This window comes from Dioscorea cayenensis, chromosome 6, assembly GCF_009730915.1.
Source record: "Dioscorea cayenensis subsp. rotundata cultivar TDr96_F1 chromosome 6, TDr96_F1_v2_PseudoChromosome.rev07_lg8_w22 25.fasta, whole genome shotgun sequence".
NCBI classification, from domain to species: Eukaryota; Viridiplantae; Streptophyta; class Magnoliopsida; order Dioscoreales; family Dioscoreaceae; genus Dioscorea; species Dioscorea cayenensis.
In genome coordinates this window covers 16,872,123-16,899,429 of record NC_052476.1, presented here as the reverse complement: position 1 = coordinate 16,899,429, position 27,307 = coordinate 16,872,123, and the positions used below count along the sequence as shown (strand labels likewise).

Here is a 27,307-nt window from a genome sequence, read left to right as displayed (position 1 = left end):
CGCTGAGTTGACTTGTAGCATCAATGGCTCGGCAATAACGAGGGGGACGATGACGAGGGCCTATGGGCTGATGTGGAATAAGCTGGCTGATGTGGCTTAAAAATGCCACGCCCCTCCTCCACATGAGTAGCTAACTTGCTAAAACCCCTGCCAACTCATTCTCCGGCTGCCACGTAGATAAGTTTTATCCGAAATGCACATGTACCCACCCAGTGCACTGAGATTATATTGTGGTATTTAAAAAGAAACAAATTGAAAATCGATATCCCATTCTGAAATATGGGCATAGTTGGGTACCCATGATTTTTACCCTTACTACGTCATTACAACAATGTCAACATTTTTTTTTGATTAAAAAAAGGTAGGAGAGGTGATAAAAAAATTTTGAACATCAATTTACTGGAAATAGTAGATACAAATGTTAATTTTAGTCATAGACTCATAGTATTAAGATATAGAAACTTAAAATAGTTGACGTAAGTTAATACAAAATATACCTGATAGGATTCTTATTCTAAATTTAAGTAAAATTACTCAATTTCAATAAAATTAGAGGATTTGATTTATGTGGAATATGATTTTTTTTTTTCATAGGAATAATCTATGTAAGTTTTGTGTGAGTGGTACAATAATGTGTTTATCAACTCATTACCGTATGGAAAGTTTATCCCAACAAGTACTAATCTTTTTATTAATATATTAATATGTGATTAATATAATAATTAGTTATCTCATATTTTTTTTTCTTGTTTCTAACATTTAGGATCTAAAATTATTTTTTTTAAATAATTTTTTATGAATATTCAAAATTGTTGGATTTCTTTACTGTAGGATCCTAGGGTTTAATTTATTATTAATAAGCTATAGCATGTTGAGTTAGTTTTGTCATTTTACATTGTTATAAAATTAAGAATGTAAATAAGCACAATATCCAAAAAAAAAGAAAAAAACAATAAATTTCTTATTCACTTCCCTGTAAGTTTTAGGAGTTTTCGAAAATGAAAAGCTTTGTATTAATAGCTATCTACTAAATAAATTTTTATAACATGATTTTTTCTCATTATTTATTATATTACTTATTTTAAAAAAAAATTGTATTAATATCTATTTTTATTTAAAATATGTTTTAAAAAGTAAGTAGTTAAATATAATTATTGAAAATTGTAGGGATATATTAAATATATAAAAGATAAAATTTTAAAAAATAATATTTTATATTTTATAAATTTTTAAATAAATAATTAGAAAAAAAAGCAAAAAAACAAATAAAAAGCTTTTTTTTTTATTTTGAGTAGATAAATAATAATTTATTAAACAGAGAAAAAGTGAAAGACAAATCACAACCAAATAAGTTAAAAGAGCCATGACCGGAAGTAAAAGAAAAAGAAACAAGTAATAAAACTTTTTAAGAGATTAACTTATGATAAATCAACAAATAAATAAGTTTATAAAAAAATTATATAATTAAATAAAACTTTTTACAAGGGTTTTATGCAAGCATACGTTCTATAAAAGCGGCACCAGAGCCAGAGCACCAGAGTACCCTCGCCACCCACTCAAAACCCTCAGTCTTTCTTTCTCATCATCACCATCATCCCCTTCAATGGCCTCCTCCCCCGCCCAATCCCCCAAACCCCATCACATCGTCGCCATGCCCTACCCCGGCCGCGGCCACATCAACCCTCTCCTCAACCTCGCCGGCCTTCTCTCCACCCACGGCCTCCTTGTCACCGTCGTCCTCACCGAAGAATGGCTCAGCCTCCTCTCCCCACCTCCCTCCGCCATCCAGTTCCGATCCATCCCCAATGTCATCCCCTCCGAGCACGGCCGCGCTAACGACTTCAATGGCTTCCTCGACGCCGTCAACACCAAGCTCGAGAAACCCTTTGAGCGTCTCCTCGAGGATCTCGATCCGCCGCCGGCGGCCATCCTCGCCGATACCTACTTGTCTTGGATGGTCGCCGTCGGCCAGCGCCGGCGGCTGCCGGTTTATTCGCTTTGGACTATGCCGGCGGCGTTATTCTCTCTGTTTTATGAATTCGAGGACATCTTCGGCGGTGATTGCGCGGCGGTGACTGAGGGTTAGCTCTCTCTGTTTCTTTTATTTTTATTATTTATTTATTTATTTATTTTTAATTTAATTTAATCATTATTATTATTATTATTAATTTTCTAACAAGAATGCTATTCCCTATGTTCCTAAATACATGTCGGTGGTTAAGGATGTTGTACAAGAATTAAAAATAGCATTAAATTATCTAAATTTTAACATAAAAAACAACTAAATTATTAAACTATTCCTCTCTTGAATCTATGTATTTTTTTTTACTATAAATATTAATCTCTTCATTTATATAACTTAGAAAATTTAAGATGAGTAAAATTAAAAAAAAGAATAAATATTGCCTTGATATTGTAAAACGACAACTATTTTAAAATTTTTTTTTTTCTTAAAACGACATGTATTTAGGAATGGAAGGAGTAATATTATCAATGATTATAGCCTTCCTAAATTTCGCCAAAATTGCATGAGCAAAATTAAATCCAACCGCAACAGAATAGAAAGTGAAATACAAAAAAGTATTTTGATTTGAACCGTAAAATCGTGATTGTAATAGTTACTCAATAAATTACAATATAGTAACTCAATAAATTATAACCATCCAACTTGTCCAACTCATAAAAGCACCTTTGAGAAAATTTTTATAAAACAAATCTAGCACTCTCTCACCCCATTCTCAACCAAATACAATGCTTATGAACCTGTTGTGTTCTCTCTCCCTACCCAATCCTCTTTGTTTCTCTCTTTTAGATATATCTACGAACATCCACCTGCAATTGCCTTATTTTAGATAGATATAGCTAGATATAGATATAGATATGTACAGATAGATATTTCTTTTGGGTAATTATAAGGTATTTTTTTATTTTAACAAATGCGGATATGAACACTCAACCTCTCCACTTGGGAGGGAAATAAGTTACTACTGCTCCTACTGCAGCGAATGTGGTTAATCTTGACACTCTTTCATGAACTTTTACCCACACTTAAAGTCGTTAGTTGTTCTAGGAATTACTAAACTTATCTAAAATGTCTTTCAATAATTTCAAAGAACAATAATTTGTAGGTATATATATCTAGAAGTTTATGGAATGATCATTATCTCAAGTAATATATGTGGAATATTAATAGAGTATTCATGAAAATATCATTTTGGTCTATAGAAAAAAAAAATGTTCTTTTGCAGTAAGAACCAACACTATTTACTGTCTTCATAGTTTAGGGATTGTAGCTGCACTTTCTTCTGAGTCTAAGAACCAAAATGAACCTGGTTTGCATACAAGAAAAAAATTGACCATATAAGTATAGTTTAATGACCAAAAATGCACTTTTACCAAGCAGAATGCTCTATGTATTAGCAGAAATAGACAAGAAATTGGAGCAGCATGTCAAGGGTCTAAATTTAGGTGATGTGAGTTCGGTAATCCGCTCAACCACACCAAAGAAGTGGACATTAGAATCTTTCTTTTGGGCGAGAGGAGCAAAAGGAATCATCTTCACGTCAGTATATGAATTGGAGCCACACATCATAGACTCATTGAAATCAAAGCTCTCATGTACTGTGTACACTGTCGGTCCTTGCATCCCTTACTTGACACTCAAAGATAAGCCTGGCAATTCAGATTACATGCAATGGCTTGACTCTCAACCTATCAACTCTGTGCTCTACTTATCTTTAGGAAGCTTCTTGTCGGTCTCCGTTGCACAAATGGATGAGATTGTAACCGGGCTGCACGAAAGCGGCATTCGCTTTTTAGTGGTTGCACGAGGCGACACTTCGCGTGTGCAGGCAAAGATGGGTAGCACAGGCCTTGTTGTGCAATGGTGTGATCAGTTGAAGGTTTTGTGCCATCCTTCAATTGGTGGTTTTTTCACACATTGTGGTTGGAACTCGACTATAGAATGTGTGTTTGCCGGTAAGCCAATGCTCGCATTTCCTTTGTTTTGGGACCAACCTCTTAATTGCAAGCTTATTGCGAACGTTTGGAAGGTTGGTTTGAATGTGAAGGAAGAGATTGAAGACGGGAATTTGGTCGGATGTAAAGCCATTGCTAAAGTTGCAAAGAAGTTGATGGATGTGGAGGGGATAGAGTGTAAGGAGATGAGGAAAAAAGCTGTTGAACTTAGTGAAGCAGTTCATAGAGCTGTTGAAGAGGGTGGTTCTTCTTATCGTGGTATTAGTGCCTTTGTTGAAGATGTTTCTGGTACTGTTTGATTTTTCACTGGTTTTAATATTGTTTGTGTCGGCTCTTTTTTCACTGTTTGTCATGGGAAAAAATCATGTGGGCTTACTGGATTTCCACTTATTGTAATATTTTTTTCTATTTATTTATCTTTAAGGTAGCACTATTTGTCCTTCTTATGTTTGACAGTAAATGTTCAATGTGGCTACAGCTTGTTTGAAAAACAAATTTTTTTTTTTTTTAAAAGAAAATGTGGATAAGCTAGATTAATCTTGACCTTTATATGAAAAAATAGATTCATTTTAAGAAAATATGGACAAGTCAAGGTTAAATGTTGACCCTTGACCTTTGACCTTAGATACTTTGGCGAGATACTTTGGAGTTTGGAGAGAAATGAAGAAGGGTTTAAAAAATGGTTTATTTTCTGTTTTTAATAATATATTGTTTTTTTATGAGCTAATATGGCGGGATATGCATTGCTTTAGTATAATAATTATATAAATATTAATACCTTGGAATGTTGTAAAAATCGGACCGGACCAACAGGTTTAATCAGTTGAACCGACCGGTAAACTAGTCTGATTAGTCACATGAAACACTAAGTAACCGAATCCACCAGTTCAGCTGGTTCAACCGGTGAACCGGTTGGATCGGACTGACCAGGTTGGTTTATTTATTTTAAATTTTTAAAGTTAAACCCATTCTAAAAAACAAAAGTAAAGATATTATATACTATTATTTTATTTTATTCCTCGTTGTTTTATTGTATACTTATATTTTATTTAATTATTTATTTTTAAATATTTGTTGTAGAGTTGTATCCTTATATATTTTGTATTTTGAAAAATTCAATTTTATATAGAGTTGACATTTTGTGACCTTATAAAGGCAATATAACTTTGTAATATGTAATTTTGTATTTTTTTTTATTTTTTTCTTATTTTAAAATTATTTTTTATCTATTTTTAAATTTTTAAAAAATTATTTATTTGGAAAATATCAAATTTGGTTGAATCGGCCGATTTAACCGGTTAAACCATGAATCGGTTGCCTAAACGAGTCAATAATCGATCGGGTTTTTAAAACATTGATATCTTGTTTGTCTAAAATTATTCCTGTACAATATCTAAAAATAAGCAAATGTTTAACGCAGAATAAATATATACATTAATAGAAAAAAAAAAAAACCAAAAAATTAAACAGTGAACGGTGACGGATCCTTTGATCCTAAAATAGATCCGTTTATCTTTATCGGATTCGGGTCAAGTCCGCCACTAATGGAGTCCTACCCGTTAATCAATAAAGGATTGGTGAAGGGCAAAACAGTAATTTAAATAACGGAGGAGCCCCAAAATGCAACTCAGTGACAACCCCGGGATCTTCTCTTTCTCCGCCTCCCCTTCTTCTGCTCCCACTCCCTCAAACCCTCGAGCTCTCCGAACTCCGCCAAAATCTCCGATCAACTCCGGCGCCGGAACCGCCTTTCCGATGGGGACACTGGGGAAGGCGATCTACACCGTCGGGTTCTGGATCCGCGAGACCGGCCAAGCCATCGACCGCCTCGGATGCCGCCTTCAGGGCAACTACTACTTCCAAGAGCAGCGTAAGTGTTTTTCTTGGTTTTATGATGCCTTGATGATGATCTCCATTTGGTAATTATTGTTTGGATTGGAATTTTTTTGTGATGTATTGGGTGATGTCGAAAATTGTTGTCTTTTTTTTTTTCATTTGTAAATGTTTTGGGATTGGATGAGCTTAAAATGTGATAAAATATGTGATTTTGACCTGGTTGCTACGTGATGTGATTCGTGGTTGCTTCAAGCTTCAAATTTTGAAAGATTTCTCGAGTCTGTGGCTATATGTTAGCGATTATGATGCTTAGTGTGGCAAGTTTTAAGTAAGATTTTGATCTTGAGATTGTTCTGTTTATGGTGAAATTATGTTAAGTCAGGACATTTTGTTCCTTGTGAGGATGGATTGGCCAATTAGAGCTTTGAATTTTGATTTATTTTTTTAATTTTTGTTGAAGATGAATTTTTTAAGTATGTAAATTTGACTGAGAGCTCATACGTTCTTCTCTATTTACAAAGATTAGCTTTAAAAAGTGATCATTAGCTCCGGCTGTGAGTTTTTCACTAATTGTCTTGCCCGATGAGATAGCCCAAATTCAATATTCATGCATGGTATAACACAAAATTGGTGAAGAATTCTCACCACCTGTTAGCCTCTTCCTGCCTTATAAGCATTCTCTTCAACATATGTACATTGTTCACATAGTAAGTGAAGAAGCATCCATTTGCTACTTTTTCCACTCTTGAGGAATGATTGGTGTTGCTCTTCTAATGGTAAAAAGGAACACTTAGAGGTAAAGGAACAGCTGGTCTTTCTAAACTTGAAAATAATTTGTGGGACTTAATTACTGGTTATGGGCTTAGGATGCAGGATATGGGGTATTGATTTGATGTATAATTTATTTGAAAAATAATCTCTTTGTTCACACAAGTTAAAGATCCTCATTGTGAGAAGACTTCCTGTGTTTTTCATTGCAATAGTTAGAAAGAGGCTCATTTCCAAGGAACTGAGTGTTAGGTCAATACTAGTGCAAATGCTAATTGAGGTTTATATTGGCTTCCACAACTCTTAATCTGGTGTAAATCTCCAGGGAAACTATTTCCATTATCTGCCAGTATATAACTTATGCTAGTGGCCTGAGGGTTTACCCTCCTAGTACAAGGAATTAATTTCTATAATGTTCATGACCATGATTGTGTATAGTCTTGATTTCATGATTAAGAAAATTCCAGTGGTGTCAGAAAAGTATTTGGTAGGGAAGGCTGAGGAAGGCTAATTGATTCGAATTTTGGTCGACCATTGCATCGTTGAACTGGACAAACTTTGGTAATGATATTATTGATCAGGTGTGAGCTTCAGTATAGACTAGTTATAATGCTACATGGCTTGCATGTGTTGCCTTTTGGGGATGGCTTTACCGTAAAAGACAATAAGTTTACAAAGATACATTGGTTATATTCAATGCCATTTTTTCTGATGTGAGTATTTTTCATCATTATCTTATAATGAAAATATGTTCAATCCTTTAAATTGGAAAGTAAAATGCATTATGTAATGAATTAGTTATTTTTTAGAAGAAAATTTGCTCTATACAATTTACATAATATGATATTTAGAAAATGCTTTGTGATTGGCTTGTTGTATGTGTTTGTAGCTCTTGCTAGTATCAGCTTGGAAATTTAATGAGTTTGTAGCAGAAGGTGGTACGTGCCATGTTTTGCTCTCAAGGCTTTTGTTACTTAAGTAGTTTGTTAGAGTATCATCTGTATATAGTATTTGCACATGCTGTTTTCTAATTGTGTAATGATTGATGTTAATTATTAACTTATAAGCATTTTGTTGTTAATGCTGCAAGAAAAGCAGCACCTAGTTGTATTAGGTAACCTATCAGTATCATACCTCCTAAGATGTAAAGGCATAATTTTAATTTTAATTTATGATCATATTTAGGTATAGCCTTTCATTAGTCATTCCGACTATTCCCCTGCTTCCTGTTTGTTTATATACCAATAACTCTCTTGTTAAATGTTTCCAGTTTCAAGGCACCGTACACTCATGAATATATTTGACAAAGTTCCAAATGTGGACAAGGAGGCTTTTGTGGCTCCTAGTGCCTCAGTTATTGGCGATGTTCAAGTGGGTCGAGGATCATCCATTTGGTATGGATGTGTTTTGAGAGGTATGCTTTTAAATTATTGCATATGTTTGAGTTATTATTGCATATGTTTGAGTTGCATGTGTACCTCACTGAACATATGCACAATAAATTTTAGGTATAATCACCAAAATAGTCCCTGTGTTTTTCTCTCAATTACATTTTGGTCTCTCTACTCAGAAATGCTCCTGACTAGTTCCTTTACTTTTGACAATGTGCCCACTTAGTTAGAAATGCTCCCAACTAGTCCCTCTACTTTTAAAAATGCGCCCACTTAGTCCCTCTAGTTGGGCCATTTTTAAAAGTAAAGGACTAGTTGGGAGCATTTCTAATTAAGTGGGCACATTTTCAAAAATAGAGGGACTAGTCGGGAGCATTTCTGAGTAGAGGGACCAAAAGAGAAGAGAGAAAAGTAGAGGGACCAATTAGGATATTATACTTAAATTTTAATGTGTAATCATATGTCACCACTGAATTTACTTAATTCGCTGCTCAATTCTTTCTGAACAAATGTGTAAGTTAATTAATCAAGTAGATCCACATGGTGACAAAATCTTTAAATAATAATAATAATAATAATACGGCACAATGAATGTGAGGCACAGACATTGATTTGTAAATGAATTTTGGATTAACTTACTGAATTGCTTGTTAAAATGATCATTAGCTTCCTTAATTGAGGCCATTGTGAAGCTAAGGTCATATGATTTGAGGAGTTTGTGTTGACTAAGTATTTCTTGTTTCTGACATTTGAGGATTTAACCTAAAGGCATATATGACAAAAAATCATACAAAAATCATTGATTTATAAAGGTTTATATTTAGATAGAAATTTTGGAGGTATATCTTATAGAAAAATCATGCTGACTGATATATTTTCCAACTTTAAAATGGTCAAAGATAATACTTAGACAATTAAGCAAGTTGGGCCATTCCTTCAATTCTTCAAAACACGTTAAACATCTAAGCCCTGCAGCTTTATTGATGCCAGAGGGTAAGTAAGTAGGTGGAACTTTAAGATTTCATGAACTTGGCTATGTAAGCCTTGCAGTCTGAGGAGTAGCTAGAAATTTGGATGATTGATTTTCATTGAATTGAAGCTCACCAATTCTAGTCATCTTGTGGTCGATTTAATCTGTGCAGAATCCTTAACAGGTAAGGGTTCAGTTATATAGGATAAAAAAAAGACCATAAATTAATATGATCTGAATTTCAAAGGAACTAATTGAGAATTTGAGAAACATAATTACTGTGTAAGTTCTGTTACATCATGTATGTAATATAGCCATTTAATATTTTATGTTTCTTCTAAAGTGGTTGCATGAAGCCAATCAGTATATTGGTTTACATCTTTTGTCTAAACATGATCACTTACATTGTGAATTATATTGAACAGTCCCTTCTGGAAATAAACCATGTTGCTGATGGAACAGCTGTATGCCAATTTCCAAAGAGTAGAATTTGTAATCAAGAGATTACATTGACTGTTCCTTGGCTCAATTCACATTTGAAAATAATTAGATGCCTTGGGTGATTAAACAAGTTTCTTCTTTGATATGCTATTGTTTAACCTTTACGATTTCTAAACTCGTTCATTGCTTGCATTTACTATATCCCTCAAGTGCAAGGGGGAGTTAGGGTACCTATTATGCAAATACCCTCTGATGTGAGAAAGAAAAAATCACTTTTGTTGATGAGAAGTGGGAGAGTTTATGATTTGGCTATGAATTCGTTATAGAAGTTTCTCATTTGTCCTTTTTTCCATATTGAACTTGCCTACTGCCGATTCTCAGTTAGTTTATAAATGACATTATATGATCATTGAAGACTCATGTGTGGATATAAAAAACTTGTTGTGTTTGCTAATTTAACTATCCTTACCTTTTTTTCCTCATCAGGTGATGTGAATAGTATCCGAGTTGGTTCTGGAACAAATATACAAGATAATTCTCTTGTTCATGTAGCAAAATCTAATATAAGCGGGAAGGTATTACCAACTATCATTGGAGATAATGTCACTGTGGGTAAGTAACATGCTATTAACTTTTGTTTTAGACATTTTTATACTTTCAATGCTCAAGTGGGTTCTCTGAATGTATTTGCAAATTACTATTTAATTAGTTCTTTTCCTGTGTTAACCAAAATAACTCGTGAAACTTGCTATAAAAAAAATTTAAATTTGTGGTAGATTCTTCCGAGGAACAAAAATTGGTTAGACTATTGTATAATGCAATTGTTCAACATGAAAAAAAAAGAAAAAACCTTTGCTTCTGGCTCTACTGTTTATTTCTTTTTTAAATTTGGAATTTGGATTTTGACAGGGCACAGTGCAGTCTTGCATGGATGCACTGTTGAGGATGAGGCCTTTGTCGGCATGGGGGCAGTCCTGCTTGATGGGGTGGTTGTGGAAAAGCATGGCATGGTTGCTGCTGGAGCACTTGTTAGGCAGAACACAAAGATCCCAGCTGGAGAGGTTCTCTTATCCTTTTCAATAATAGTTACCAAGATCTTAATGCCATGATAAAACTCTTTTATCTCCACAGTAATTCAGTAGTATGCATGTTCCATTCTTGCATGCCTACTTGTCTACCTCTTCTATCAACTCATCTGATTGTTAGGACTGCCTGTTTAGTATTTACTTAGAAGTTCGTGTGAGAAATCCTTAAAGCTGCTGCAACTTCTGTGCTTAAAGAAACCGGTGATCAAAAGGAATTATGTCATCAGGTTTAAAACAAATTTCGATTGTTTGGACAGGTGTGGGGTGGTAGTCCAGCAAAGTTCCTTCGGAAGCTGACCGAGGAAGAGATAGCCTTCATCAGCCAATCAGCAACCAACTATAGCAATCTGGCCCAGGTACATGCAGCTGAGAATGCAAAGACATTTGATGAAATCGAGTTTGAGAAGTTGCTCCGCAAGAAGTATGCCCGTCGGGATGAAGATTATGACTCAATGCTCGGCGTGGTTCGTGAAGTCCCTCCTGAGTTGATTCTTCCGGACAATGTCCTACCGGGCAAAACTGCCAAGGCTTCCCAATGAGTTGTCATCTGAGGCAATCAACCATATTTAATGTGCTGATTTTGTGGCATCTGTTTGTTGGTTGTTGATGTTCTCTGACCAAGATGGATTACATTATCTTTTTTCCCTTCCAATAATTTTTGTGTCGAGCTATTTAATCAGTTCGGCCACAATACTGCTTGGACTCATTGTTCTACATAGGTTTTTGCAGGACAAAATGCTTTGTTTCTCTGTACGGAAAAGAGTAGATGCTTATGTTGGAACTGGGAAAAATATGTCAATTTATGATTCCAAGGATCAATGCAGCATGGATTTTTATGTCGAAAGGGCTAATTATCTTTTCATATCTAGCGTGCTTTCTTGCTGTGATTCTGTCAATACCTGCCATGCATCTTTTATGAATCAAAATGGTGCACCTTTTCTTTTTGAGAAGTATCTACACAACTGTATTACCTCCCTTAATACTGAAGTCTTCATGGTCAAAGTATCTACACAACTGTATTACCTCCCTTGTCCGTTTGGATTAGTAATTTCTGATATGACATGACACGATAACCACATTGGTAAAATTTTTGGGTCAATATCAAAATGGTTATGTAATTATATAAATTTAATCTTTTTAATTCCTCTAATATAAAGTGTATTTTTGTACTACTCTTGTGTGTGTTTAGATTACTGTAATGGAATGAGGGGGAATGAGGTAATGAAAGAGGGGAGGGGGGAAGAATGAGTAGAGGGATGATAATGAAAAAAGTGTTTAATTGAAGAGGTAATTCATTGGGATTGAGAAAAGTAGAAGAGTAATATATTGGGAATTGAAAAAGTAATGAAAAGATATGATGTAGAGGTACTTTTATGCCCATAATATAAATAAATAAATTTTGTTGTTTATAAAATATTTTAAATAAATTTTAATTATTATAATTAATTATTTAAATTACTTATTAATTATTTTATGGCTTATATTTGAAATAAATATTTATTTAATATAATTATTATATGATTATTATTATGATAAATATTAATTATTTTAATATTAATACATTTATATTAAATATAAATATTTATATAATATAATTATTATAATTTGTGGGACTCCTTTCTTTTCACCCGGCCTTTAATTAGGATTGACCGGATAAAAAGCATGGATCACAAATCAAATTTTAATATTTTGTAGACTTCAAGAAATTGTGGGATTCATGACTTCCCTAATGTTAATTACCCTGGACATTGTCACAGGAACCTCCGATTAAGAAAATAAGCATCAAGAAAGAAACAGATTCCAACAAATAAATTTTATTCATGAATTCATAGACTTCATTGAAAATACAAAAAGTTTGGAATTTAATCATCTTGACGCAACAATAATTGTAGCCTTTTATCTCCTTCCGACTATTTTGCCAAAAATCGCGCTTTGACTTTTGTTGACTTTTGGTCTTCGTCAACGGTCGAAATATGCATCTTGAACATGACTTAAAAAACTGGTGAAGTTGTGTCTTAGATATTTGAATTTGCATCTTGGACTTGATTTGGAACTTGATTTGATTCTTCATAAGCTTCGGCCTTCAGGCTTATAAAAATTTTTGTAACTTGTGAACTCTCCAACGCTTTATCCTTGAGGTTGTTGAGCTCATTTGTTGATTTATTTGAAACTTGAAAGTTGGACATTTGATCTTTTGCATCTTAGATTTTGATTTGGAACTTGATTTTGATTTTTCAAAAGCTTCGGCTATGACTCTTGTTAAGCGTTTTGCAACTTGTGAACTCTTCAACACTTTAACTTTAAGGTTGTTGAGCTCATTTGTTGATTTGTTTGAAACTTGGGTCTTTGATTTTGTATCTTAGAGTTAATTTGGATTTCAAGCTGTGGATTTCCTATGTTGATGAATCACAAACTTGGTTGACTTTTCATGAGCTTCGGCTGTCATGCTTGTGAAGCTTTTTGTAACTTATGAACTCTTCAACACTTTAACTTTGAGGTTGTTGAGCTCATTTGTTAACTTGTTTGAAATTAGTGTCTTGGACCTTGAACTTGCATCTTGAATTTGATTCTGCATCTTAGACTTTGATTTGGATTTCAAGTTGTGGATTCTTTGTATTGATGAATCACAAACTTGGTTTGACCTTCCATAAGCTTCGGCTGTCATGCTTGTGAAGCTTTTTGCAACTTGTGAACTCTTCAACACTTTAACTTTAAGGTTGTTGAGCTCATTGGTTGATTCATTTGAAACTTGGATCTTTGATTTTGCATCTTAGATTTGATTTGGATTTAAGCTGTGGATTCTCTATGTTGATGAATCATAAACTTGGTTTGACTTTTCATGAGCTTCGGTTGTCATACTTGTGAAGCTTTTTGTAACTTGTGAACTCTTCAACACTTTAACTTTGAGGTTGTTGAGCTCATTTGTTGACTTGTTTGAAACTTGGAACTTGGACTTTTCAATTTGCATCTTGAATTTGATTTGAAACTTGATTTGATTTTTTTTATAAGCTTCGGCTTTCATGCTTCTGAGGCTTTTTTGCAACTTGTGAACTCTTCAACACTTTAACTCTGAGGTTGTTGAGCTCATTTGTTGATTTGTTTGAAACTTGGGACTTAAACTTTGAACTTGTATCTTGGATTTTATTTGAAACTTGATTTGATTTCTTTATAAGCTTTAGTCTTTAGGCTTGCGAGGCTTTTTTACAACTTGTGAACTCTTCAACACTTTAACTTTGAGGTTGTTGAGCTCGTTTATCTTGGATGTTTTGAGTTTGTCTTGAATTTGATCTAGACTTTAAGTTATAGATTCTCTGCATTAAGGAATCGCAAATATGGTTTGGCTTTTCATGAACTTCGGCTTTTATACTTGTGAAGATTTTTTACAACTTGTGAACTCTTCAACTCTTCATCCCTGATGTTGTTGGGTTCATTTGTTGAATTTGCATTCTTTGATTTGATTTGGAACTTGATTTGGAACTTGATTTGACTTTTCATAAGCTTCGGCCTTCAGGCTTGTGAAACTTTTTGCAACTTATGAACTCTTCAACACTGTAATCTTGAGGTTGTTGAGCTCATCTGTTGATTCATCATTTTTTTAATGCCTTGATTTTAATTTGATTTTCTTTTTTCTCTTTTTTTTTGTTTTAGAATGCTTGGCTTTTGAAGATCTTGAAATTTCTTCATCGCTCTTAAGAGAGTCAATGGCCTCAAACACGGTCTATGAGCTCAAAAAGAGTTTTATGGGTTTTGGAATTTTTCGTCACTCGAATGAGAGTCAATAGCCTCAAAAAGGGTCCATGAGTTCAAAAAGAGTTTTATGGATTTTGGAATTTTTTCTCACTCGAAAGAGAGTTAATGGCCTCAAACAGGGTCCATGAGCTAAAAGAGATTTGTCATCACTCCAAAGAGAGTCAATGGTCTCAAACAGGGTCCAGGATCTCAAAGAGAGTTTTAGAATTTTTCATTACTCCTAAAAGAGTCAGTGGCCTCAAACAGGGTCCATAAGCTCAAAGAGATTTTTTTCATCACTTGAAAGAGAGTCAATGGCCTCAAACAGGGTCCATAAGCTCAAAGAGATTTTTTTCATCACTTGAAAGAGAGTCAATGGCCCCAAACGAGTCTCATAAGTTCTCAAAGAGAGTTTTTTTTAAAAAAAGTTTAAAAAGTTTTCAAACCTGCAAATTTACATAAATACCCCCTTAGCAGGAGATGAATCTCATAATTTATTTGCTTTTTTTTTTTCTCTCTCTTTTTTTTACATGGAATTTCATAAGAGCATCTACTAATCTCTTAAGACACCCCTCGAGATTTGTGCTAAGGTTACACTGGTCGATTTTTTTATATATTTGAGTGATTTTTTTATTTTTTTATATATTGCTGTGTCCAACATAAAATATATATCTACATTTTTGTTTTTGAAAGAATAACATGACATAACATGTTTATCGGTTTTTAAAAAGAAAAATTAAGATTCAGCCCGCGAAGGAAAAAAAAGGGGGAAGACGAACAAATCCACTCACTGATACCAACTTAATGCCCAACCAAACACAAATTTACCAAATTTCATATCCACAAAAGTGGCTTAACTCAATAGTCCCATACAATGACTTGGATATCATCAAGTAGATTCAAAATTTCAGAGCCAAGAACCAACCACTATTCCATGATTATAATGCAGAACAATGGTATAAATCTCACTTCAAAAATGATAATACCAGATCCTCAGCAAATATATAAACCCAACATACATATCGTAAATATAATATATTTGTCACTTGGCCGGGGTAAATATGCCACTGACTTCAAAGGGCAATTCTTTTGCTGGTTGTGTTCATGTAAGGTCTCAATACCCACTCAATCTGGGCTTTCACTTCGCTCAACAGTTCCTAGTGTTATCTAGAATCCAAGCATCAGGGCAAAAAATGGTCAGAGAATAATAATGTTTTTTTTTACATTGATCAAAAACATCGACTTTTGGTCTTACCTTATAGAGCCGCATCTCAAATCGAGGGCCAATCTCTGTTATTTCTACAGATTTCGGGCCACCGCCACGTTTCTCACATAAATGATGCCTGCCCAATATAAATATCAATCATGCTCTTCGGTTTAGTCCTATTTTTCAATAATGTTGAGTTGGATAGGAAAGATTGTGTCAAACAGGTCATGGGAGGGATATGTTCTTTCAGTACTTTACGTGTGCAATTAGCAGGTTTCTTTTAATAGTGGCATATACGTAGGCCAAGAGCTAAATCAGTGATATTTGTTCACAAAAATGAGCAATACCTAAGTCAAAGTTACCAACCTAAATGAGATGTAGTCGGACTGGTTTGCGAAAGTGATGATGCGTTTGGAATCAGGCTTTGGCACCGGGAATAAATGTTTAAGAATGTTGCCTGTCCTTTCACCAAGCTGCAATCATTTACAAATCAAGGGCATCAAAGATATGTAAGAACAGGTTTTAAGTTGAACAAAAAGTACAGGAAATTCGCCTGGCAACAGCCTAGAAAACCCTTGACCAGAAACCAAAAAAATCGTGTAACTTATTGATGACTAGCATTTTATGCTCTTACTATTGTCTTAATGCTTATAATTCACATGTAGCATAAATTGTGTTAGCATGAAAAAATAAGTTCAATTGATATTAGTTGCCCAGTTAGAAATGCGAAGGCTCTATCTGATTTGTTGTGTCAAATTTAGAATTTGCACCATGTACATAGTTTTCTAAATCACGGAAGTTCAGTTTTTGAAAGAATTGAGGGTGCATCAAGTACTCAAAGTTGAATTTCACAATATAACAATGACTCAATGCACATGGCCTTAGTCCATGCTGTTAACCTGATGGATAGAATATAAAAATACCTTACTAGAGAAGTTTTCAAGAATCAAATGAGGATAAACCTCAGGCATTGTTCCCATGGACTTCTTGTCTTTAATGTCATGTCTTGTCACCTACAAACAAATCAACTGACGTCAACATTATATTGGAATCATATAATCTACTGACATGGGACCCCAATGAACTGAAATGTGGCGCATCTGCATACCACGTTGAGCAATCCAAAATATGCTGTTGGACCGAATGGCAGGTGAGAAATAACCAAACCATCTGGTTTGCCACGATGTTCATGTACCAAGATAACATCTGTAAATTCATGTGAGCGACAAGTTTCAATAATCTCTGAGATGACCTGCGTATAAGTTACAATAAAGTAAGCTAGCATGAAGGCAAATAAATTTTCAAGTAAAAAGGTTGGAATCTAACAGTTGGATTAAGCTAAAACTTTGTAATAGGTGTTCTTGCACACATCTGCATAAAAGTAGGCTAGATGTGGTGGTGAATTTGGGAAAAGATAACAAGAACCACTGCACCAGCTTCTAAATTGTAACAATAACATTAAGCCTTTCAGAGAGCAATCATCTTTGATAAGTGAAAAGCAATGTAGCAGCAAACATTAGGCAACCCATTTATAGTTGTGGCTCTTATAATTGAATCTTATCCTTCTGAAATATCCTCTATTGAAAAAATATGACACTTGAAGTTGTTAACCAAAGAAAACAACAATCAGTGCAACCTTTAAATTTCACAAAACAGTGTGACAACTATCTTCTTTGATACTGCAAAAGGAGATTCAAATCAAAATTATTTTGAACAATGCCAAACAAAGGAGCAAGCTCAAAGATTGAATTTATAGAGTCTCAAGGAACTAAACACCAAGCACCAACTCCAATGCCCATCATGGATACAACCACAGACAAATGCACTGAAAAACTGTGATCACTTCAACAAGAAGAACCTTATAAAATCCACTATGCTGTAAAAATAAAAAAAGGTTTCATTATACAATGGACTCATCCTTTCACTAGATAACATCTAGCAAGTCAATCAATAAACACAGAATCATGCAAACAATAACATCAATTAATCAGTTTCTCTGATCAAACTTCAAGAAATCCAACTCACAACCAGTTCAAAACAGTCTCATATAAAAGTTAATTAATAGAAAAGAGTTCAAAACAAATCTCAGATATTACAAGAAAGCATGCACCAACCTGTCCACCACGATTAATCCGTGTAGAGTTCGGGAACACAAATTTCAGCTCCTGGTAACCCAAAATCAACAAAATTAGCATCAGCACCCAAAAAAAACCTATAAAGAAAGGAAAACAATGAAATTCACCTTGACAAACTGGACAAGAGGAGCACTTGGATTGCGAGAGGTGGTGAGCAAAATCTTCGGATCCCTCACAGTGGCATCAGCATACTCATCATCAATCACACTTCTCGGCTCTTTAAAATTTAAAAGAGCTAACTTTCCATCAAATCAACACCAAAAACAAAATTTTCAACAAAAATCAAAGAGAAAAAAAAAAAGAATCAAAGTATAGTTGAGGATGGAGACCGGCGGTGTGGTCGTCCTCAAGATCGATCTCCTGGCGGAGGGAAGCCTCCTCATTGCGGAGCTCAGTGGGGATGGGCTTGCCCTCCGCGAGCGCTTCCCGGATTTTGCGCTTCTTCTCATAGTACTCGCGCTCCTTGCCTTCGAGGCTCTTCCGGTATAGATACTCCCTTCTCTTCCTGATATTCCGCCGCAGCATCTCCTCGAAGAAGCCTTCCTCTCTCGCCGCCGGCGAAAACCCTAGTTTGGCGGCCAAATACCTTTGATTTATAGTACGAACGAAAACGAAAGAGAACAACGAGGGAGGTTGCGCCGAGTTGATAAGCGGGTTTCGGATCCGGATGTGGGATTCAAACAGAATCCGACCCGTTACAAGGGTTGTGTTTGACACCTTTGGCCCACCACTTCTCCATTAAAAATAGAGAAGGTCAATTTCAGTAAGCAAATATTTTTTTTTGCCCCACAAAAAATGAAATAGTTAAATAAGTATTTATTTATTAATATTTAAAATATAGATACAACTTTATGAAAAGACAAAAGATACATTGTAAGTATATATATATATATAAAAAATATAGAAATTAGCATACTATAATATTAGAGGTGTCAATTCGAACTGGCGGGGCAGGCCGGCCCGCGGTCCGCCAAAACCCACCATTTGGCAGGGCGGGCCGGCCAAATGCCAACCCAACCCGACCCGCCAAAAATATAAAAAATTAAAAAATAATTATATTTCATATTCTCATATATTTATTTATATTTTTGACAAATCTTACCACAATACACAAAAATATTAACAAAATCCAAAAAACTAATTGCAAAATAAAAACATCAATTACTATTAAAAATCATCAATCCATCAAAATTACTTTAATCTAATAATTTTTCATTTTTAAAATATAATTTTTAAATTAAGGGCGGCGGGCTAGCCCGCCGTAACCCGCAAACCGCCCCGCCCCAACCCGCGGCCCGTGCGGGTTGGCCCGTTTGACCCGCCTCCAAACGGGTCTATATAATGCCAACCCAACCCACTTATTTTAGTTGGCGGGGTGGTTCGGCCCGGCATGCTTGGCCCAAATTGACAGCTCTATATAATATAGATTAAAAAATTAAAAAAACATGTTACTATATATTACCCTTATTTTTAAGGGAAAATTGCTTGCATACCCTTGCAAAATAATAAAATTGCTTAAATACCCCCATAAAAATACTATGTGCTTGCATACCCCCGTAAAACTATATTTTTTTACTTATATGTCCCTGTCGTTAGTTACCGTTAGCCACCGTTAGAGTTTATAAAATTAATCATAGTTCCCATTTAACCCAACTTAACAAAATTACCCAATTGCCCTTAATACCATCTAACCTAAGCCATCTGAGAAAAATTCCCAAACTTCTCAACCACTCAACCACCCTCTTTTGAGATTCCCTTCTTTCCAATCCCTTAAGCCATGTTATCTCACTCGTTGGCTCTTTCAAATCAACTTCAGAGATGTCTATTCCGTCCTTGAAGGTTTCAACCTAACCTTACTGAACCATCTTAACGCCAACTACGCCCGACGCCGTGGCATTTGCGCATGTGTTGTTACCTTCACCATCAATCTTAGGTCTCAACGTGATCAACACCGTCGCCGGCGTTTACTTAGAGAACCTCCCAATTTTAATGAATTTTATGGGAACTTGTTTGCTCAAAAAATTTGATGTCCCTTTAAAGAACTTGATTGTAAAAAACTTAATATTGGATGGATGTTCAAAAAAAATTAGTGGACTTCTTTTTTATAAATTTCATATGTGATTATATTTTGAGTAGGTGTATGAAATTATTTGTTATATATGTTAGTTTGAGTCCTATTCTGAATTCAACATCGTGATGATATTGATTTAAACTGAATTCAAACTAAATAAAGTGGTCCATGACTTATCTGGTGGAATCCTAATTTAATTCTAATTGGCACTTTGAGTTGTGATCTAACTCAAACCTTTAAGTTGTGTTAATCCTTTGATGGTAAGGATTATATATAGACAGCACCATGGGTCCCCAATCTATCATTCTAACAAATACCTAGCTCCATCAGTGGGAGAGGACGGGATAGATTGGAAGAGTCCCTGGTTACTTTTAAGCGCGGACTCAAGACTCTCGTCGTCTTCAACAATTTGCTATGGCTGGCTTGGGCGGGCGCAGACCCGGCCGCACACAGGTGCTGGCCTCGCGCAGGCGCACTAGCCGCACGCGCACGTGCCTGGCTGCATGCACACACAGCACCGTCCGGCCGGCAACGGCTACCCATGTGGAAAAGTTAGGGTTTTTATTTTTATTTTTCCCCTAACATTAGATTTAATTATTTTATTTTATTGATTCACTAATTTGAATGATAATTTGAATAAAATAGTTTATTGGGTGTTTTTACAAAAATTACATTACTTTATTGTATTTTTGCATGTAAAACCCTGTTTAGTTATTTATTTAAATTTCAGGCTTTGTTTGTATGAATTATTTATACATTAAGTGCATTAATTATAATTTGTATAATTAATTATTAACATTGAATTTGTTCATGTATATGGTTAGTATGTCATGTGATCGAATGAAATTTTTGTTAAATTATAGAATAGCCACAATGTTATGATTTTAATTTTAAAAATTATAAATTACATATTATGAGTGTGATGGATCACATCTAGGTTAATTGGCATAAATTGTAATTAATTATGATTAGTATAATAATTTTGTTCCACAGGGATTTTATTATATTTCTTATAATTAATTAGGATAAAATAATGAATAATTTTTATTACTTAAGCCACCCACATGTATTAAGTAATTTTAATTATTTATTAGTTTTATCAGGTGGCAAGTTGTGATTAATTATGTTTGATATAATGATTTTGCCCAACAGGGATTTTATTATATTTATGTAATTAATGAGGATGAAATAATGTTAATTTTTATTTCTTAAGTCGCCCACAGGTATTAAGCAATTTTAATTATCCATTAGTTTTATCGATAGTTACGAATTTATTTGTATTTATATCTCTGCCCATAGGCAGGTTGTGATAACAAATTGGTTCATGTTATCCTTTTCGGTGTGGCTTGCATTGGTAAGCATACCAACTTGTTTTATTGCCTTGAATATTAAGATTAATATGTATGTTATTTTATTTATTGTAGCTATGCAATCAGATACTTTTGATGAAAAATGTCATGTTCCTATGTTAAGGGGTGATAATTATAAAGATTGGAAGGAGTTGATTCTCCTCCAGTTGGGATGCATGGATTTTGACTATGCTATAAGGAAGGATGAACCACTTGTGCCGACAGACAATAGCACTCCGGGTGCAATGCCTTGTATGAATGGTGGGAGCGATCTAATCGCTTGAGCATGATGTACATTAAGACACGTATATCTGCTAGTATCCGTAGTTCAATCCCAGATTGTGCAAATGTATGAGATTTGCTGAAGGCAATTGATGATCAATTTGAATCTTCAGATAAGGCTCTTGCTAGTACTCTCATGACCAAAGTATTATCCATGAAGCTCACAAGTGTTAAAGATATGAGAGAGCATATCATGAGGATAAGAGACTTAGCAGCTCAACTTAAGGCTTTAGAGCATATCGATTTTTCAGATGCTTACCTTGTACACTTTATCTTGCACTCTCTTCCACATCAGTATAACCCTTTCAAAATCTCATATAACACACATAAAGATAAATGGTCTTGTGGACTCCTTTTTTCTCACCCGGCCTTTTAATTGGGGTTAGACCGGTTAAAATAAATGGATCACAAATCAAATTTAATTTTTATGACTTCAAGAGATTATGGGTTCATGACTTCCATTAGGGGCAAGCCTTTAATGTTAATTACCCTGGACATTATCCCAGGAACCTCCGATTAAGAAATAAGTGTGAAAAAGGAAACAATTTGTGACAATTAATTTCATTCATTTCAATAAATATGAATTCATAGATTTCATTGAAAATACAAGAAATTTGAAATCATCTTGAGTTATGAACTTGTGCCCGAACTTGTGTCTTGGACATTTTTTTGCATTTTGGATTTGATTTGTATTTCAAATTCCGGATCCTCTATGTTGATAAATCATAAACTTGATTTTGACTTTCCATAAGCTTCGGCTTTTATGTTTGTGAAACTTTCTTCAAGTCTTGACTTGTGAAACTCTTTTGGTCTTTGACTTATGATGTCTTAACACTGCTGAGTTCAATTGTCGATTTATATGGATTTTAAATATTGACTTGTGAAACTCTTTGGGTCCTTGACTTTTGATATCTCGAAACCGCTGAATCCAATTGTCGATGTATATAGATTTTCAAATATTGACTTGTGAAACTCTTTGAGTCTTCGACTTTTGATGTCTTGAGACTGCTGAGCCCAATTGTCAGTTTATATATGTCTTCAAATATTGACTTGTGAAACTCTTTGGGTCTTCGACTTTTGATGTCTTGAGACTGCTGAACCTAATTGTCGGTTTATATATGTTTTCAAATATTGACTTGTAGAACTCTTTGGGTCTTCGACTTTTAAGGTCTTGAGACTGCTGAGTCCAATTGTTGATTCATATGGATTTTAAAGTCTTGACTCTTTTCATATTTTTAGTCTTGACTTGACCGCTTTAGTTTTGATTTTTATATATCCATATACATGTTTTTAGCGCTGATCATCATATAAATTTGAACATAACCGCTGCATGCGCCTCGTCGCCACATCATATGTCTCATTGTTGTCTTGTATGTCTCAATGCCGTCATGCCTCGAGATGAACGTTTCTTTTTTTATTATTGCTTTTGAATGAATATATATATATATATATTTACTTTTCTTGCTTTGGGTGTTTTAATAGATATATATATATATAAATCCATGGTATCATACTCATCCCATGTGCATGGTGGGACCGCCCTTTTAAAAAAATTCTTCTATTTGATGAATGATAGCTCCCTGAGTATATATATATATATATATATATGTATGCTTCTCATTTTCTTTGTAGGTGTCTCTTTCATGGTGGGCCATGCTTTTTTATTTATTATTCTTTTTTAATATGAGTTATACGGGTGAGGAATGAGGATGCATGCATTTGATCACTTTTGATATGTCATTATGCATCGAAGAAGGGCCCATACCCTTTTGCTTTGCACATCATGAGCATGCATACGGACTATAGCCTGGTTCTCATTCTTTTTGTTTGTTTATTTATACACTTCATTATATTTAAATATCTTTTTGACTCAAGGCTCTACTTGAATTTGCATGCATGCATGACTCAAATGATAGTGACCTCAGATTCTTCAACGGTTTGGGATGCACCATATCAAGCACTGAGTGGAACTAAAGCAGTAAATCCTGGAACCGATTCCACAGTCTTATATATGAGGTTGTCATTTCAACAAGTCAGGGAAGTAAGGTCTCTGATGTTCTTCACGGGAGCGTTAATTATGGATCCACCATATGACTCGAGATATCTGGTCAGTGCATGTATAACACTTTCCAAAGTCTAACATTTTGGATTCCTTGTCGTCATCACCCAAAGTCTTGATTTAGTCATCCCCATTGAGAGATAAAATAGCTATTGCAACCATCCTATGCGAGATATATATGTGTGTGTATAAAGTACATAGAAAACTCTTAAGCCCACGATTACACCACTCATGTTATCCCATTAATGAAATCTTACTCATGCCTTGCAACTTGTGCTCTTATATATATATATATATATATATAACAAATGTTCTGAACTGATACAAGATAAATCTTAAGAATTATGCAAAGGGCAAAATCCTCATTTTTTTTTTAGCTGATGTTCAATCTCACCTTAATCAATCAACATCCTTTTTTTATATATTTTAATAAGAACTACCAGTGAATGAAAAGCTTTTATCTTAGATTGGTCAAATAACATCTTCCTTTCAAAGTAGACTCTTCTCACTGATATTTTGCAAAATGAATCATTTATTCAAAAAATGCTTCACTACCACATCACAGAGTGACCACTTTCACCGATTCTCAGATTCTTCACGATTTCCAAATCATTGCCACATGGATGGGATTTTTTTTATCATGATGAATGCCTCTTGCTCACGCCGTCTGATGATAAGGATGGTCAGAGTGAAGTTTCCTCCATGAATCATTTGTCGACTAAGGCTTATCCTCAAACAAAGCCCCTGAAGCAACTGCCTTCTCAAACGCCATGGCAATCAAGAACTGGGGCATAGCAATTGCCGATCTGTCCAGGGTGTTCCATGATGATCATGACTTGGGGCAGTGAAGTTGGTGACTACATGGTGCTGCTGCCAATGAGTTTGAGGTCGACGAACTGGACATCAATTTCCAGGATTTCCGATGAAGAATCTGCAGCGGGTCGACTTTTGGTTTTGGGCTGCGACTACGCTTCGCCGTGGTAGCAGCGATAGCAGGTAATAACAGCGACAACGGCATTAGTTGGCGGTAACAGCACCAGCAGCAACAGAAGGTCATGGCGACAAGCGACGGCGGCAGCAACCTTCTTTCGATGACACTTTTTTTATTTACAATAGAGAAGAGTGGAACCAATGAAACATTTTCTTAATCTTTTTTTTTTTTAATATCTTCTAATTTTTTTGGCTGGTTCCTTCATTTCTCCTTCTCTGTCTTCATGAGTTCATCATTAAGAGAGGCCGCAAGAGGTGGGAAAGGATAACAACGGCGACCACGTCGGTGATGACGGCAGAGGTTCTTCTATCTTCACTGCTTTTTTTATGCTTTGATTCCACCATTCTCACAGCATCTTCTAGTTTCTCAGGGTTGTATGCCTTCACAGCCTTCAAATGATCAAGAGTGGCACCAGTTGGCGGGTAACAATGGCAACAACAGTGGCGATTATCTTCTTCTTCTTCCTCTATGGAAAATTTTTCCTTTTGTTCGCTCCTCCGGCCAGTTTCTTTTTTTTTATCTTCTTTTATTTAGGTTGTGGTTGGCTTCCTCCGGAGGTCCTCCTCTGGCTCTCTTCTTCCTCCGGATCGTCTTCTTCTCTTCTTTCTTTTCTTTTTTTTTTATATGAGCATATGCTTCGCCGAGAGAAAAAAAAAAGAGTCTTCTTCTCTCCCCGTCAGTCTTCTTCGTCTCATTTATAATACAAGTATATGTTTTGCCGAGAGAACCCTCAGCATCTTCCTTTTGCTCTATCCTCCTTCTTGCCATCTTCGGACCTTTTCTTCTTTTTCTCCTTTTTCATACGAGTTTCTCCCCTTTCATATGAGTTTCTCCCCGCCTGGCGAAAAACAGCCTCTCCTCTCCTTCTTCAATCCTTTCCTTTTAAAGACGTTCACGGGTGCGTGGGGAGACGCAGCGACGTGGAGACGTGGCGACGGACGCAGCGACGTGGCGACGTTATCCAGATAATGGGGTGCCCACGTCTTCCTTTTAGAGTAATGCTATATAGAACGAAAACATAACACGAAACCAGCCACATGAATGATGTGGCTGGTGACGTGTTTTTTTTATTTTAAATAAAAAAAAAAAAAGAGAAGAGAGGTCACGGGTTCTCTCTTCTATAGGGCTAAATCACAGCCCTAATTTAGTTCTCTCTTTCGTGGAGGTCTCGGTCGCCGCTTCCCTCCATCGCGATCGGCTGCCTCTTTCCTCCACCGCGACCGTCCGCCTCTTCCTTCCATCGCGACCGGTTGCCTCTTCCCTCCCCCGAGACCGGGAGCCGCTCCTGGCCTTCGCTTCCTCCCCGTGATCTCTCTTCTCTCTCTCGTTTGGCTTTCTCTCTCTCTCTCTCGTTTGAGTGTGTGCTCCCGGCCCCTATCCGTCTCCCCGCTCTCGGCCCCCGTCTGTCCCCCCGCTCCCGGCCCTTGTCCTGGCCGCCGCTTCCCTCCCCCGCTCTCGGCTGCCACTTGCGGCCTTCGCGTCCCTCCCCCGCTCCCGGCCGCCACCTCTTTCTTGTTTGGCTTTGAAGAGAATATAGGGCACAGGTCAGTGGTACACAAGAAATAGAGAGCGGCGGCCAGTCCGGTGGTGCATGAGAAGCTAGGGAACGAGATCGCTTCCCCTCTCTCATGTGGCTGGTTATCTGAATTCTTGGGATAGAAGGCCCGGCTCGCCTTGAAATCAGGTATAGAGGCAATGATGATGCCCTAAATTTCTCTCCTGCCCTTGTTTCTCTACAATGATGGCATAGTAGCTTGGATGGCCTAGTAGGCAACCGCTACTGTTATTGTTGTAGAGAGAGGGGGAATGATGGGAGAAAATCATGTATGTTGAATCTGAGCCTCTGTTTTGATTCTATTGCTTGATATATTATAACATTCAAGCATGAATCATTTTTGTTGCATGGTCTATTTCTTTCTCGTCGATGTGGGTCTGGTTTCGTGTGATGTTTTTCGTTCTATATAGCATTACTCTTACTCTTTAGTAATGATGTTCTTGTGGCCATGATGATTTGCCCTATAAAAAGAGTATATAGATTGGGTGGCATGGCAAACTTTAGTTGCGACCCTTGATACATGTTTATCCATGCGAAAAGAATAGCGGGCAGATCGAGCCTTTGATATATTATAGAGCATAGTTCTTTTTAGAAACTCTAACTATTTTTCTTGCAACAATTTTTTCTTATGTGATTTCTTTTTAGTAATAGTTCTCTCGGGATGATGTATTGACGTATTGAGGAGAACAATTTTCAATGTGGAGGATTCTGCACATATGCGTCTAGGTATATTGTTTATTTCTATGGATCAGCAAAGTCTTCTTTGCTCACCAGGTATCTTGTTCTTTTCATAATTTAGGATTTATACCTTGCTGTAGTCTGCTTCTATTTTATTTTATGCTCAACTAATGTTATTAGTCCTTGGCTGCTGTAATTGTTCTCTTTCATGTATATATTAATGATCCTGCTGTTTACCAAATCAAAGCTTACTGAATTGTGAATTTTACTTGAACTATTCAAGAAAAACGCAATATCTCGTGTGCCGGTTTTGTCACCGTTTCATCGAATGAATGTTGCTTTACACTTTGTTTTCGTTCATTGATTTTTCTTGTTTGGAATCATTCTTTCTCGAGAAGTCGGGATCAAATTTGAAGTGAATTTATTGAATTACGCTTCTATTTTTCTTATTATTACAAATTCTAGCCCCTTAAATTCAGTTGTGACTTCCCATATCATTTTTGGTTTAATCTTCCTTGCTGCAGGTCTTGCAGTCATGTCCTTAATTCATCGATGATTATTTCTTCTCAATGGTTATGCTCATTCCTCATACATTTCTGGTGCATTAGATTTTCTGATGATAAGGCCCAACAAATGAGTTTGTCTCTGTTTCAATTTCTAACTTTTCATGTTCAATAAGTGCATTTTATGAGTGCCCATGATCTGCTTTAATTTGCATCTGCATTCCTTAAATTCTTTTTTTATGAGTTCCCATGTTCAATAAGTGCATTTTATGAGTGCCC

The 27,307-nt window shown here is 35.6% G+C and overlaps 3 protein-coding genes across 3 annotated transcripts; 2 read left to right on the top strand and 1 right to left on the bottom strand.

Annotated features, from left to right (window-relative positions):
- Positions 1–1,531: 1,531 nt before the first annotated feature.
- LOC120262951 (UDP-glycosyltransferase 87A2-like) lies at positions 1,532–4,401 on the top strand. The gene is made up of 2 exons (XM_039270870.1): positions 1,532–2,081; positions 3,424–4,401. Exons 1-2 carry the CDS (start codon positions 1,604–1,606, stop codon positions 4,275–4,277), a joined length of 1,332 nt encoding a protein of 443 aa, XP_039126804.1. The 5' UTR covers positions 1,532–1,603; the 3' UTR covers positions 4,278–4,401.
- A 1,200-nt stretch (positions 4,402–5,601) lies between these two features.
- LOC120263816 (gamma carbonic anhydrase 1, mitochondrial) lies at positions 5,602–11,305 on the top strand. The gene is made up of 5 exons (XM_039271794.1): positions 5,602–5,848; positions 7,853–7,996; positions 9,871–9,996; positions 10,294–10,445; positions 10,727–11,305. The coding sequence occupies exons 1-5, from the start codon at positions 5,734–5,736 to the stop codon at positions 11,006–11,008; spliced, it is 819 nt and encodes a 272-aa protein (XP_039127728.1). The 5' UTR covers positions 5,602–5,733; the 3' UTR covers positions 11,009–11,305.
- A 3,694-nt stretch (positions 11,306–14,999) lies between these two features.
- LOC120262865 (U3 small nucleolar ribonucleoprotein protein IMP4) lies at positions 15,000–18,159 on the bottom strand. The gene is made up of 8 exons (XM_039270770.1): positions 17,870–18,159; positions 17,648–17,757; positions 17,520–17,570; positions 16,514–16,657; positions 16,329–16,418; positions 15,772–15,878; positions 15,454–15,541; positions 15,000–15,365 (listed from the first exon to the last, which is right to left on the bottom strand). Exons 1-8 carry the CDS (start codon positions 18,063–18,065, stop codon positions 15,324–15,326), a joined length of 828 nt encoding a protein of 275 aa, XP_039126704.1. The 5' UTR covers positions 18,066–18,159; the 3' UTR covers positions 15,000–15,323.
- Between the last annotated feature and the right edge of the window lie 9,148 nt (positions 18,160–27,307).